The sequence below is a fragment of the Ochotona curzoniae genome, unplaced genomic scaffold, assembly GCF_017591425.1.
Source record: "Ochotona curzoniae isolate NIBS_2020 unplaced genomic scaffold, NIBS_Ocur_1.0 patch305, whole genome shotgun sequence".
Taxonomy (NCBI): domain Eukaryota; kingdom Metazoa; phylum Chordata; class Mammalia; order Lagomorpha; family Ochotonidae; genus Ochotona; species Ochotona curzoniae.
In genome coordinates this window covers 297,237-312,770 of record NW_024466868.1, presented here as the reverse complement: position 1 = coordinate 312,770, position 15,534 = coordinate 297,237, and the positions used below count along the sequence as shown (strand labels likewise).

Genomic DNA, 15,534 nt, shown 5'->3' with positions numbered 1-15,534 from the left:
ATCTGAGTACATATACTTTAATGAATTCGACCACTTACAGCCCATGTCCTTCTGAGTACATCCAGTTAAATGGATTCTGCCCTTGGTGCCCATGTCCATCTGTGTACATCCCAGTAAGACGATTCTTCCATTGGTGCCCCTGTTTATCTGTAGACATCCAGTTAAATGGATTCTGCCCTTGGTGCCCATGTCAATATTAGAGCTTGAATTAAATGGATTTTGCGCCCTGGTGCACATGTCCTTCTGAGTACTTCCGAATATTAGGATTCTCCCCTTTAGTGCCCATGTCCATCAGAGTACATATAGTTAAAAGAATTCTGCCCCTTCGTGCCCACGTCCATCTGAGAATATCCTGTTAAATGGGTTCTGCCCTTGGTGCGCATGCCCATCTGGGTACATCCCAGTAAAATGAATTCGGCCCCTTGGTGCCCATGTCAATCTGAGTACATCCAGTTATATGGATTCAGGCCCTGGGTCCCCATGTCCATCTGAGTACATCCAATTAAATGGATTCTGCCCCCTTGGTGCCTGTGTCCATCTGAGAATATCCTGTTAAATGGATTCTTCCCCTTTCTGCCCATGTCCATCTGAGTACATCCCAGTAAGATGATTTTGCCCCTTGGTGCCCATGTTTATCTGAATACAATGTGCTAAAAGGATTTTGCCCTTGGTGCCCATGTCCACTTGAGTACATCCAGTTAAATGGATTCTGCCCTAGGTGCCCATGTGCATCTGAGTACATCTTAATGAGAGGATTCAGCCACTTGGTGCCCATGTCCATCTGAATACATCCAGTTAAATGGTTCTGCCCTTGGTCCCCATGTTCATCAGAGTACATATACTTTAATGAATCCTGCCCTTTGGTTCCCATTCCATCTGAGTTCATCCCTGTTAGATTATTCTGCCCCTTGTTGACCCTGTCCATCTGAGTACATCCCAGTTAGAGTATTCTGCACTTGGTGCCCTTCTCCATCTGAGCACATCCTGTTAAATGGATTCAGCCCCTTGGTGCCCATGTACATCTGAGTACATCCCAGTAACAGGATTCTGCCCTAGGTGCCCAGGTGCATCTGTGTACATCCCAGTAGAGGATTGTGCCCCTTGGTGGCCATGTCCATCTGGGTACAGCCCTAAGACGATTCTGCCCTTGTTGCCCATGTCCATCTGAGTACATCTGAGTAAGAGGATTTAGCCCTTTGGTGACCATGCCCATCTGAGTACATCCCAGTAAGAGAATTCTGCCCTTGGAACCCTCGTTCATCTGAGGACACGCAGTTAAATGGATTCTGCCCCTTGGTGCCCATGTGCATTTCAGTACATCCAGTTAAATGAATTCGACCCCTTGGTGCCCATGCCCATCTGAGTATATCCCAGTAAAATGGATTCTGCCCCTTGGTGCCCAAGTCCACCTGAGTTTTTCCAGTTAAATGAGTTCAGCCTCTTGGTGGCTATGTCCATCTGAGTACATCCAGTTAAATGTATTTTGCCCTTGGTGTCCATGTCCAGCTGAGCACATCCCAGTAACAGGATTCAGCCCCTTGGTTCCCATGTACATCTGAGTACATCCAGTTAAATGAGTTCAGCCCCTTGGTGCCCATGTCCAGGTGATTATATCCCAGTAGCAGGATTCAACCCCTTGGTGCCCATGTCCATCTGTGTACATCCAGTTATATGGATTCTGACCCTTGGTGCCCATATCCATTTGAGTACATCCAGTTAAATGGATTCTGCCCTTAGGTGCCCATATCCATCTGAGTACATCCCAGTAAGATGATTCAGCCCCTGTTTTCACATGTCCTTCTGGGTACATCCCAGTAAGACGATACTGCCCTTGGTGCACATTTTCATCTGATACATCCCATTAAGATGATTCAGCCCCTTGGTGCCCATGTCCATCTGAGCACATCCCAGTAAGAGGATTCTTCCTTTAGTGCCCATGTCCATCTGAGTACATCCACTTGAATGGATTCTGCCCCTTGGTGCCCATGTCCATCTGAATACATCCAGTTAAATGGATTCTGACCCTTGGTGCCCATGTTTTTCTGAGTACATCCAGTTAAATTTACAATTCTGCCCTTGCTGCCATGTCCATCTGAGTACATCCCAGTGAGAGGATTCTGCCCTTGCTCCCGATGTCCATCTGATTACATAGTGTTAAATGGATTCTGCCCCTTGGTGCCCATGTCCATCTGATTACATAGTGTTAAATGGATTCTGCCCCTGGGTGCCCATGTCCATCTGATTACGTAGTGTTAAATGGATTCTGCCCCTTGGTGCCCATGTCCATCTGAGTATATCCAGTTAAATGGATTCTGCCCCTTGGTGCCCTTGTCCATGAGAGTACATCCAGTTAAATCAATTCTGCCCTTGGTGCCCATGTCCATCTGAGTACATCTCAGTCACACGATTCTGTCCTTGCTTCCCATGTCCATCTGGAACATCCCTGTAAGAGGATTCAGCCCTTTGGTGACCATGCCCATCTGAGTACATCCCATTAAGATGATTCAGCCCCTTGGTGCCCATGTTCATCTGAGGACATCTAGTAAATGGATTCTGCCCTTTGGTGCCCATATCCATCTGAGTACATCCGAGTAAGATGATTCAGCCCCTATTTGCCCATGTATTTAGGGTACATCACAGTAATACGATACTGCCCTTGGTGCACATTTCCATCTGGTACATCCCTGTAACATAATTTTGCTTCTTGGTGCCCATGTCCATCTGAGTACATCCAGTTTAATGGATTCTGCCCCTAGGTGTCCATTTCAATCTGAGAGCTGAATTAAATGGATTTGCTCCTTGGTTCCCATGTCCATCGGAGTACATCCAGTTAAATGGATTCTGCCCCTTGTTGTCCATGTCAATCTGCGTACTTCCAGTTAAATCAATTCTGCCCCTTGGTGGCCATATCCATCTAGTACATTCCAGTTAGAGTATTCTTTCTCTTGGTGCCCATGTCCATCTGAGTACATCCCAGTAAGTGTATTCAGCCCTTTGTGTCCATGTGCATCTGAGTACATCCACTTAAATGGATTCTACCCCTTGGTTCCCATGTCCATCTGGGTACTTCCAGTAAAATGGGTTATGCACCTTGGTACCCATATCCAAGTGCGTACATCCAGTTAAAAGGATTCTGTGCTCTGTGCCCATGTCCATCTGAGTGTTTGAGTTATATGGATTCTGCCCCTTGGTGCCCATGTCCATTTGAGTACATCCATTTATATGTATTCTTCCCTTGGTGCCCATGTCCATCTGAATACATATAGTTTAATGAATTCTGCCCCTTGGTTCCCATGGCCATCTGAGTACATCCCAGTTAAATGCATTCTGCCCTTGGTGCCCATGTGCATCTGAGTACATCCCTATAGAGGATTCTGCCCCTTGGTGCCCATGTCCATCTGAGTGCATCCCAATTAGATTATTCTCGCCATGGTGCCCATGTCCATCTGAGTATATCCCTGTAAGTGTATTCAGCCCTTGGTGCCCATGTGCATCTGAGTACTTCCAGGTAAATGGATTATGCCCCTTGGTTCCCATGTCCATCTGAGTACATCCAGTTAAATGGATTCTTCCCTTGGTGCCCAAGTCCCTCTGAGGACATCCAGTTTAATGGATTCAGCTGCTTGGTGCACATGTCAGGTGAGTTGTTGAGTTAAATGGGTTCCACCCCTTGGTGCACATATCCATCTGAATACATTCTGTTAATTGGATTCAGTGCTGGGTGCCCATGTCAATCTGAGTACATCCAGTTAAATGGATTCTGCCCCTTGGTGCCCATGTGCATCTGAGTACTTCCAGGCAAATGGGTTATGCCCCTTGGTGCCCATGTCCATCTCAATACATCCAGTTAAAAGGATTCTGTTCTCCGTTCCCATGTCCATCTGAGTACATGCAGTTAAATGGATTCAACCCCTTGATGTCCATGTCCATGTGAGTGCTTTGGTTAAATGGGTTCCACCCCTTGGTGCACATATCCATCTGAATACATTCTGTTAAATGGATTCAGTGCTGGGTGTCCATGTCTATCTGAGTACATCCAGTTAAATGGATTCGGCCCCTTGCTGCCCATGTCCATCTGTGTACTTCCAATAAAACGAATTTGGCCCCTTATTGCCCATGTCCATCTGAGTACATCCCGTTTAATGGATTTTGCCCTTGGTGCCCATAGCCTTCTGAATGCATCCCAGTAAGAGGATTTAGCCGCTTGGTGCCCATGTCCATCTGAGTGTTTGAGTTAAATGGATCCAGCCCCTTCATGCCCATGTCCATCTGAGTGCATCCTAGTAAGATTATTCTGCCCCTTGGTGCCCATGTCCATCTGAGTACATCCAGTTAAATGGATTCTGCCCTTGGTGCCCATGTCCATCTGCGTGCTTGAGTGCAATTCCCAACCCTGCTCCTGACTGACGCTCCCGCTAAGGTGCAATCTGGGAGGCATGAGGAGGTGACTAAGCTAGTGAAAATCCTGCACAGCATTACAATGAATCTCTGGCTCCAACTCGTGTGTTCTTCATGTAGCCTCTGTTCTTCTTCTTTACTTCTACTGTCCCACTTTCTACTCTTAAGATTTTACTTCTTCCTATCCCACCAAAATTCAGTTTATAGAACACTGACTTTCAGAAGTGACAACTAAGGTTAGATATCGTTTATTTGAAATGTTTAACCTTAGAAGTGATTATGTTTTTTTGGTTTAATGGGTATTCGCATATTGTAATGAAATTATTGCCTGATGAGCCTGAAATTTCAATATAAAATTGGTGTTTTCACGGTACCCTATACACATCTCGCTGGCAGTTTTATGTAATGTGTTAGTATGCCTGGTTTGACTGTGGCCTGTCTCATCAAATCAGGTATTAACACCCAGAAGTTTAGGATTTTCGGATTACACATGGTCAAATTGCTATTTGCAGTTTAAAATTGACTGAATTAGAAGTTTTCATCTTGTGTGGTATTCTGAATTTCATATATTGGGCATTAAAATTTAAAGTAATGTGTTTTCAGACTTAAGAGTTAATGTTTGACTATTAGAAGTTTATGTACCATAAAGTTAATTCTATTCTTAATAGAAAGTGATTTTCATTTAGTTGGACTCTTAAATGTACTGTTAAAAATATTTAATGTTTCATTTTTAAAATTCTACAAGTAATTCTCACTTCTACCAGAAGAGGGCCTTTTTAGAACAGCTTTTCCTTGCTCCACGTCAAAGGTATTTCTGTGTATCTTCCTGTGTGGTTTTTGTGACAACTGAACTTCCTCAAAAAGCATTTCAGAGTGAAAATTTTACTTACTAATTTCTTCCATGACTTATGCCTACAAAGTAATCTTTTTTGAGCTGCTGATTTGGGGTGTTGGGAAGGCTGTAAATCTTGCCTTGTTCCCTGTGATGTCTTCAACAGATGGACTGTGTTGCTGATTAACTGCAGAAGGCTAGATTCCAAGGAGAAATACAAACCTTCTCACCAGCTTCACTTGATGGTACTCTAGTTGAGTACACCTTGTTTCTGCCGCTGCCAGCCAAAACGAAGGTTCAACGAGAACTATCGTTTAAAAAAAAAGGCCTGGTTCAGTGGCTCAATTGGTTAATCCTCCCCTTTCCAGTGTAGGGATCCCATAAGGACACCAGTTTGTGTCTGAGCTGCTACACTTCCCGTTCAGCTCCCTCCTTGCTTGTGGCCTGGAAAAGCGAAAGAGGACGGCCCAAAGCCTTGGCACCCTGCACCCATGTGGGAGACACAAAAGAGGCTCCAGCCTCCTGGCTTCAGACCGGTTCAGCTCCAGCCATAATAGCCACTGATTCTTTCTGTAAACTTGACTTTGCAATAAAAATAATTACATCTTTTAAAAATTTTATTGGAAAGTCAGATATAGAGTGGAGACAGAGAGAAAGATCTTCCATCCACTGATTCACTCCCCAAGCAGCTGCAATGCCTGAGCTTCAGCAGACTGAATCCAGGAGCCTGAAGCCTCTTCTGGGTCTCCCACACAGTTGTCGTGTCCCAAGGCTTTGGGCCATCTTCGACTACTTTCCCACAAACAGGGAACTGGATGGGGAAGTAGGTAAGGCTGCTAGGATTAGAACTGGAGCCCATACAGAATCTTGGCGCGTGCGAGGTGAGTGCTTTAGCAGCTAGGCTGCTGCGCTGGGCCCAGAATAACTAAATTTTTGTAATAAAAAACCAAAAATACAAACAGGTGCTATATGAAGAGGTATACATGAATTTAAAGAACATTTTATCATGTCACCAAGTAGAAAGAAATTGTTGAATGAGGTTTTGTGTTAACTCCAGAGCTTCAAAGATTAAAGTCATTGACAGTATATTTCCTGTAATGCTCTAATACTTCGCTTTCGCAAGCGTAAGAGGAACAGGAAGCGAACTAGGAGGTAGGAGGGTGTCTAGTTGCTGTGGAGCGTCCCTGAGTGTGCTGGTCCTCCGAGGGCAGTCCAGTGTTGCCAACTGGCAGGCCACACCGTTTTCTCCTCTCTGTCTCAGGCTGTGGGGACTGAGGAGTTCATGCGAGAAAACCCTTTTCAGTTATGTGTTCTCTAATTGAGCGAGTCTTGGAGACTCCTGTGCCTTGATGTTCTTCATTGTTTATCCCTGGGATGCCTTTGTTGCTGCTGCTCTAGTGCTCTGTACAGTTCTCGTGGCTCCATGACCAGTCTCCTGTGCTGCATGTGGGCTGTGTTCAGACTCACGCCATCGAGGTGCATCGTGCCTGTCAGCAGGCCTGGGTAGAACTGTGACAGCCTCTAACTGCGTGCATGTGCAGAGAGATGGTTTAGCTTTTTAGTCTTTTAAAGTATAAAATGGGACTAACATCATGGTACAGTGTTGTGAGGAATAGTAGTAACACTAGCAGTGATAGCAGAGTCTCACTGAAAGCCTGCAGCTGGCTGGGAGCCGGCAGTGAGAGCCTGCAGCTGGCTGGGAGCCGGCAGTGAGAGCCTGCAGCTGGCTGGGAGCTGGCAGTGAGTGAGAGCCTGCAGCTGGCTGGGAGCTGGCAGTGACTGTGACTTCCTGCCTTGCCATGGGTCCTGTGTGATCTCCTTCCTCACCATCTCAGTCCAAGGTGGTGCAGGCACTACTAGGTGCTCATTCATTGGTGAAGGCGTGGCTAGGTGAGTCAGTGCAGGGGAGCTGCGTGGGCAGCCGTTGGACACCGCTGAGCTGCCACATCTGAGGCTTTGTTAGAGCAGAACAGAACATGGCTTAGGGAGCGTTCGGAAGGTTCCCTTCAGAGATCTCAGGGAATCAAGAGTTGGGTTACTGTGTGCTACAATATTCCAAGGTTTAAGTTCAAATCAGCTTTTAAAGTATTTATGATTTGATATTTGGTTTCCCGTGAGCATGGTGTTGATGATTATTATAACCAGAACTCAGTGATGTATTTGGTGATGTAATAGCATAGCTCTGATTTACCTGTGACATTGAACGTGTACATTTGTTGTTCTTACTACAGCAGCGTTATGGTGAGCTGGATGAGAGCAGACAGAGGTTACTGCAGAAGTGCAAGGAGCTGATGAAGAGAGCCCGGCAGGTGTGCAACCTGGGTGCCGAGCAGACTGTGTCCCCCGAGTACCAGACAGTAAGTATGGCGGATGTGGACGCTCTGAGCAGGGCCCGGCAAGCGCGGCTAAAACACGGCAACTCTGTGGGGGAAGTAGTTTTGCTTAACAGATTTTATGTGTTTCATTTACATTTGCCCACTATTTTTACTGCTTAATACTAAAAGTCTTAAAACACGGAACTCACTTTATAAAAACATATCTTAAGATTAGTTCCTTTGGGGAAAGTGGGCTTTTCACCCAAAGCTGTAAATTCCTGGGTAAATTTGAGTGATATCTGGGGTGAGAGGAAAGGTGAAAATGGTTTTCAGGAACTTGGGGGTTCAGCGGGGCTGGATATTCAGCTGTAGCACCTCTGAAGAAAGGAGGAAAGAAAGGTTTTTTCCGGTGTATTTTCTATTCCGACATAGCACTCAGTCAAGCCGGAGTCAAGCCCTTCAGCCGGCATTCCAGCTGATGTGAGGAACCCTGGGCTTTGGGCTTCGTCTGTCACGTGGGGAGGTGAATGTGCCACCGTGCTTACTCAGGAGAAAGGGGATACATAATTAGAAGTTAATTTGAAACTATTTGGTATTTTATTTTTTATTTTAATTTTACATATCTATTTCAGTAGATAATAAAGTCTCTACTAAAGATGAAAACAACTGGAAAAAAGAATAATGCAGATTATGATTTTCGTATTCTTAAATCCAAGAAGCCAAGATTGGAGCGATGGGAGACATAGCAGGGACTCGGTAGATGCCTCTAGAACTAACTGTGGGATGTATTCCCATGATAACACTAGACCTTTTGTGAAGTGCATTGTGTTAAGCATAAAATAAATAAAGTTTAGTATCATAGCTATTTTTTTCTGAATACAGGGTGATTCATCCTTGATAATTTCTACTACTTTAGAAAATAATATTTCATTAAATAAATTGATTATTGCTGTGTAATAGATATTGAATGAGACAGACATATTTCCTCGTCTGCTGAAATTTGCATTCTAGTAAGGAGGACGGGGCTGACCAAAACACAGAAAGCCGAATAGGGTATTTTCCGAGCTGCGAGATGCCAAGGAGAGGAGCGACAGGGTGAGAAGTTGAGAGAAGTCAGTGTGGCTGTTAGGCAATGGCATGCAGTGAGTTTGCTGATGCGTTTCAGGTTAGGGCCGTCTCAGTGGGAATGAAAACTGCGCAGACAGAGAGCAAAACCCTCGAGGGGCGCTTGGAGATGAAGAGAATCCACGGGGGGGAGGAGGAGAGTGCTCTTACTAACACTTGAGTTTAGACAAAGGTGTTCTGTGTGGAGAGCGGAGTGGGGTGGGACAAAGGACACCGTGCACTACGTTATTTCCTTGGCCCACCAACAATTTATTGTTTCATTGGTTGGCGTGGCAACCATGAAGGCCTGGAGAGAAGTTGACATACTTCAGGTTGCTTTCATTGACAAAGCCAACGAGATCTGTTGAGGTGTTGGAAGCGAGCAGGCTGAGGGAGAGAAATCCTCTGAGTGTTTCAGCTGAACGGGTAGTGCGGAGGGGTGGATCTTGCTTCCAGTGGGAAGTGGGCAGGTGGAATGAAGGTTCCTTTTGTGTGTGATGGAAGATATCTAGCAGAGTTCCGTGAGGGTAACTGTGTGTCGGACACATACACCACAAGGCGACAAACACCGAGAGGTTAATGTCCTGTGTCAGCCTTTTCCAGGGACTCGTGTCTTGTAGTCCGTGGACGTTGCTGCTTGTGCTATGCAAAACGGTGTGTGCTGCCCTTCCCTCAGGACAGGCTCTGTTCCGACTGGTCTCTGTGGCGTGGGCTCAGAAGGTAGCACTGTGGTGACATTCTGCTAGCACATTGGATTCTTAGGATGCTTTTTACTTCTTCATAAGTGCAGTGTCAAGTTCTAACTTCTTGCTCTCTTTCAATGCCCCACATACTCTGGACCCATTCTACCAATTCAGCAAGTACCTACCATTCCAAATGGACACAGCTCCTCACCCCCCATGGTATGCAGTACTCGTTCTTTCTCCAACTTCTGCTCGCCCCTCCGCTTTGCTTGACCGCCCTGAGTCTCCTGTAGCCTCGACTGCTCTGCTTTCCCAGATTCTGTAGTATGTGTTAGCTCCTGCTGACTTAATGCTCCCCAGTAACACATTGCCTTCTGTGCTGTGTAGTGTATCCACTCGGTCTTCTCTCTGAGTAAAGTTAAGCTTTTTGGAGGCACAAGATCCTGCTTATAATGACTCTGTCTCCCTGAGTGCTAGCATGTAGTTGGGCAGATAGCTACTTATTCAGCAGGTTATTGTTACTTATTTTAGTTATTTGAATGGAACTGCTTTTCCTTATAGTATCTATAGTAACTTTTTTTCTTTTTGGTGTAGGCTTTCCAAGATCTTCCAAACACCTTGGATGAAATTGATGCGTTGTTGACCGAAGAAAGATCAAGAGCGTCCTGCTTCACGGGCCTGAATCCTACAGTATGCCTCTTCGTGTCCTCCCGCCCCGTAGCTGACGTCACCTGCACACACGGTTCCCCTAGTGCTCGCCTCCCACTCTGTACTAGAGCGCTTGGTAATAATAAGCTAGACAGCAGGAACAATGTGCTTTAAATGCCAGAATCTGAATCGATTAGAATTTTAAATAGATTCCTGCTAAGGAACACAGTGTTCCGTGCTTTTTCTTTACAAAAAGAAAACTTAGGCTGACCTGAAACCCTGCCATGTCTGCTTTCCCTCCTCCCCTCCAAGAGTATAGAAATGACGTTTGCAGTGTGTAATAAGAACATATTAATTGGATCCGTACAGTGCAACACAATTGGCATCTTCAGGTCATATTTGGATTTATGTAAGAATTTAAATAATTTTGTCCTTTGTTGGATTTGTGTTAAAGCAAGTGTTTTTTTTCCTGCCAGGTGGTTGAAGAATACATGAAAAGAGAAGAAGAAATCGAGCAGTTAACTGAGGAACTACAGGGAAAGAGAATTGAACTGGATAAATACAGGGAGAGCATCTCCCAGGTAATTGTTTAGCTTTTGTCTCTCTCTGTCATGTACGAGAATATAGAATAATGCAAGATAGAGTGAATGCTCCTGGGGTAAAGGTGTGCACTCATTGAGCAGGTTAACACGGAAACAAAATGTAGTCTATATGAAGTCTTTTTTTTAACAGAGTGTAATACAATACTTCCCTTAAATTATGTCTATGTTACTTTTATTTTTAGGTAAAAGAAAGGTGGCTTAATCCTTTAAAGGAGCTGGTAGAAAAAATTAATGAAAAATTCAGCAATTTTTTTAGTTCTATGCAATGTGCTGGTGAAGTGGATCTCCATACAGAAAATGAGGTAAAATTATACTTGAAATGTATTCTGGGTAGGCAATTTTAATTATGTACTAAAAGCAAATTATTTAGTTATTTTGCATTTGTAAATTATTTAGTTATTTTGCGTTTGTTTCTGAAGACTTTGCTTACTAGAAAATTACTCAAAGGAAGAAATGCCTGTAGGATTCCATTAGGGTCATTTTTTTTTCTTTTCCTGTTTTAAATCAGTGACTAATACCTTACTAGTAACTCCTTATGTTTCTGTTTTGAGTAGTGGCTGCTCATCTGTGTTGGACAAAGGCATTACTCTGTAAAACAACCATTGTTGAAGTAGGAAGAGTTGTAAGCTAGCTAACATAACTGAAATACACTTAGGAAACCAATGTGCTTTTTAAAATTTATTTATTCTATTCAAAAAGCAGAATTTACAGAGAGAGAAGGACAGTCGGGGAGACAGAATAATCCTCCAGTCAATGGTTCACTCCCCAAATGGCCATAACTAGTGACCTGAGCTGATCAGATCAGAGGCCAGGAGCCAGTAACCCTCTGCATCTCCCACATGGTGCAACGTGGCAAAGCCTTGGGCCATTCTTTGGTGCTTTCCCAGTCCATAAGCAGAGAGCTGCATTGGAAGGGAAGCAGCAAGGCCCGAACCAGTGCTGAAGTGGGCTGCTGGCACCATGGTGTAGGGGATTAGCATTCAACCAAAGACACAGGGAAGACCTGCCCTCAGCAGTGGAACCCAGAGCTGCTTTGCAGTGTCATGCAGCATGGTGTACCAGGTGTGCTTGTTGCTTTCACCTCTGGCTTACAAACCAGACATTCTGCTCTGAATGTGTTAGCTGTGCCTGAGTGGATCCATGGGATCTACTCTGAATGTGTTAGCTGTGCCTGAGTGGATCCATGGGATCTACTCTGAATGTGTTAGCTGTGCCTGAGTGGATCCATGGGATCTACTCTGAATGTGTTAGCTGTGCCTGAATGGATCCATGGGATCTACTCTGAATGTGTTAGCTGTGCCTGAGTGGATCCATGGGATCTTTACAGCTTTTGGACCGTAACTGCTTGGCTAATATTTTACTGCTTTACACGAGCTGGTACCGCTAAGTTTTAAGTTGTTTTTTCCTATTAAAAAAAAAAAAACTTTGGGCCCGGCGTGGTGGCGCAAGTGGTTAAGGTCCTTGCCTTGCACGCCCGGGATCCCATATGGGCGCCGGTTCTAATCCCGGCAGCCCCGCTTCCCTTCCAGCTCCCTGCCTGTGGCCCGGGAAAGCAGCAGAGGACGGCCCAAGGCTTTGGGACCCTGCACCCGCGTGGGAGACCCGGAAGAGGCTCCTGGCTTCGGATCGGCATAGCATCGGCCATTGCGCTCACTTGGGGAGTGAATCATTGGACAGAAGATCTTCCTCTCTGTCTCTCCTCTCTGTATATCCGCCTTTCCAATGAAAAAATAATAAAAATAAATCTTAAAAAAAAAAAACTTATTTGAGGAGAGTGGAAAGGGATATCCCTTTGCCTGTAGAACTGTGTTATGAAAAAGCAAAAATTCTAAGAAATAGGAATTTTCATTTGAAAGGTGCAGTTACAGAGAAACAGAGAGAGTTCTTGTGTCTGCTGGTTCATTCCCAGGGACTGCAGTGGTCAGGATTGGGCCAGGACGAAGCCGGGAGCTTGGACCCTGTGCAGGTTCCCCACCGGCTGCCGACTTGGGCTGCCTTCTGCCTTCCCGGGGCCATGAAGTTGAACAGTTGGGATACTGCATCTGCAGCTGCCAAGCCCACTGCATCTGCTCTTGGAATTGATTATTCAGTCTCTTCAGCAAGGATTAAAGTAGCTGAAGAAACTGTCATTTTTCATCACTTTTTCAATGTTTTACAGGAAGACTATGACAAATACGGAATTCGTATTAGAGTCAAGTTTCGCAGTAGTACTCAGCTGCATGAATTAACTCCTCACCATCAAAGTGGAGGTGAAAGAAGTGTTTCTACTATGCTGTACCTGATGGCACTTCAAGAACTGAACAGGTGTCCATTCAGAGTAGTTGACGAAATTAACCAGGTAGAGCAATGGTTCTTTTGTTTTTAGGTCTTACTGTATGCTGTAGTAAGCTTAACTGCATTCAGTGTCTTTGTCCTTGTTTAGGGAATGGACCCCATCAATGAACGGAGAGTATTTGAAATGGTTGTAAATACTGCCTGTAAAGAAAACACGTCTCAGTACTTCTTCATTACACCAAAGGTAGGCCCTAAGCGATCTAAAGTGTAACTCCAGTCTCCCCTGGGCTGACCCATCAGCTGACACCTCCCGGAAAGGCACTAAGAATACCGTAATAACACGTGTACTGATGAGGGGAGTGCGTTCCCGTGAGAAGGGCGCATGCTGTGTTGTAGGCGCGAGGAGCCCCCTTGGCCTGGGAGGTACATCAGTGCTGTAGGCTGGATTCCCACGGTACTGCTTCAGGTGATGCTCACAGCGTGGCAAGGTTGTGTTGGAGAGCTTCAGAGCACCTGTTAAGGATATATGTGTTTGAATGCATAGATGTACACTTAGAAGAGCGTAAGTGACATTTTGTCTGTTTCAATATAGCTCCTGCAGAATCTCCCTTACTCGGAGAAGATGACGGTGTTGTTTGTCTATAACGGGCCGCACATGCTGGAGCCGAGCAAGTGGAACTTGAAGGCTTTCCAAAGACGGCGGCGGCGCATCACGTTCACTCAGCCTGCTCAGTAAGCGGCAAAGGGAGGGAACTTTGGAATTTTCTGTAAAATTCTGTTTGTAAGTATGGATCAGCTGAATAAAAGTTAGGTGATTTGTTACAAGTTAAATATGGGTTATTTTTGGAAACCTCCTTCTAGATGCAAACAGGGTGATGAGCTGGACACCATGGCTTCTGGAACATTGTCTGGTGGTAAAAGTCTTCGGTTTGGGTTCAGTTTGAGTTCTTTACGCTCTGTGTGTCATTGGATTCCCATTTTTGAAACATTTAATATTGCAGATCAAAGGGTGTCAGTCGTAAGAAGTGTACTTGCCACGGTGGCCTGGCTCAGCGAGGAGTGGTGTGGGCCGCTCAGCGCCCCGTGGTCTGTGTCTCGATTCCTCATTTCCTCCCAGTGTCACGTTTACATTTGAATTATTGATATGGACATGTCTAATGTATAGTAATAATTTATGACAAATTAGTCATTTCTTCCTGCTAAAAAAAGATTACTTTTTCTGCACTAGGAGATAAGAATTGTATAGGCCTTTAAGACAAGTTTTACAAAACTTAATGCTACAATTGTATTGGTTTTTCAAAGGCAAAGAAAACACTGGGTTCAGAAATAGTAGCAAGACTTCCTTGAAAGGTCAAAGGTGGCCACTAAATGATGCAGAATATGGCCAAAGGGTCGACAGAGTATAATCAGGTGACAAGGGCTTTGAAGAATAGCCTTGTAAAGTTGGGAATTTTGTTTTTTAGTTTAAAGTCAATTGTATTTTACAAGTTAAATTTCTAGAAGCATTTTTATAATTTTTAGAAAGATTTTTCATAAGATTTCATAGACTGGTTACTGCAGTTTATGTTTGAGATTTCTCAGCGCTGTGTACGGACGGGGGACGGCGCAGCACTGGTGGACTCAGAACCAAAATGCTGTTTGAGCATGAGTTTCTAGATCCTTCTTGCAGTGCGAATCTGTGCAGTGTGTCAGAGAGTCCTTCCAGCGTGAGAGAGCTGGAGGAGGAAAAATATGCATGTTTTGAGTTACACTAATTAAAAGTGCCAAACAAATTGTATTCTCTTAAAAAGGAAATCTTAAGGACGTGAGTTGCTCCAGTCATGCCTTTCTCTGAGCAGTGGATCAGATCTGTACCAGATGTAACAAAGTATTTTTTCGACTTGCTCACCTGAATAAATTGAAAAATTATATTCAGTTCAGGTTTGTATATTTTTAAATAGTCATTGAAATTTATTCTTATTGCCGGGAAGAGGGGCGGGGCTGACGCTCAGGGACGTGACCCCTGGCAACATGGCTGCTGCCAGGGTCCCCAGGCTCGGCCAAGTTCGTCTCCCGGAATGCAACCAGCAGCCTTCACGCCCACTCGGAAGGCTGCTTCGGGGAGGCTGGACCCCCCACGCGTGGCCCTTTTCGGGCCTAGCGTGGTAACCCAGGTACAGCGACCCGACCCCCAGGCCGGTGGCGCTAGGGGCGTGGCTAGACCCAAGCCCGGGCCGGGAAGAGGGGCGGGGCTGACGCTCAGGGACGTGACCCCCTGGCAACATGGCTGCTGCCAGGGTCCCCAGGCTCGGCCAAGTTCGTCTCCCGGAATGCAACCAGCAGTCTTCACGCCCACTCGGAAGGCTGCTTTGGGGAGGCTGGACGCCCCACGCGTGGCCCTTTTCGGGCCTAGCGTGGTAACAGGTACAGCGACCCAACCCCCGGGCCGGTGGCGCTAGGGGCGTGGCTAGACCCAAGCCCGGGCCGGGAAGAGGGGCGGGGCTGACGCTCGGGGACGTGACCCCTGGCCACATGGCGGCCAGGGTCCCCAGGCTCGGCCAAGTTCGTCTCCCAGAATGCAACCAGCAGTCTTCACGCCCACTTGGAAGGCTGCTTCGGGGCGGCCAGTGCGCCAGTTGGCGCCAGGCTTCGCCTGCTGGCCGCCCGGCCAGGGAGCCCTGAGAAATTGGTTCTCTGTA

The 15,534-nt window shown here is 45.7% G+C and overlaps 1 protein-coding gene across 2 annotated transcripts in view; it reads left to right on the top strand.

Annotated features, from left to right (window-relative positions):
- Nucleotides 1-13,687, top strand: part of LOC121167074 (structural maintenance of chromosomes protein 5) — a 66,296-nt gene extending 52,609 nt beyond the window's left edge. The window contains exons 18-25 of one of the 2 annotated variants that reach the window (XM_040996454.1): nucleotides 7,462-7,587; nucleotides 9,507-9,551; nucleotides 9,927-10,022; nucleotides 10,457-10,561; nucleotides 10,765-10,884; nucleotides 12,741-12,920; nucleotides 13,005-13,100; nucleotides 13,449-13,687. In XM_040996454.1, the coding sequence (XP_040852388.1) occupies nucleotides 7,462-7,587; nucleotides 9,507-9,551; nucleotides 9,927-10,022; nucleotides 10,457-10,561; nucleotides 10,765-10,884; nucleotides 12,741-12,920; nucleotides 13,005-13,100; nucleotides 13,449-13,592 (912 nt within the window). In that variant the 3' untranslated portion in view covers nucleotides 13,593-13,687. Of the gene's footprint in view, nucleotides 1-7,461; nucleotides 7,588-9,506; nucleotides 9,552-9,926; nucleotides 10,035-10,456; nucleotides 10,562-10,764; nucleotides 10,885-12,740; nucleotides 12,921-13,004; nucleotides 13,101-13,448 lie in introns of both variants that reach the window. The other variant, XM_040996455.1, reaches the window with a different exon arrangement.
- The last annotated feature ends 1,847 nt before the right edge of the window (nucleotides 13,688-15,534 follow it).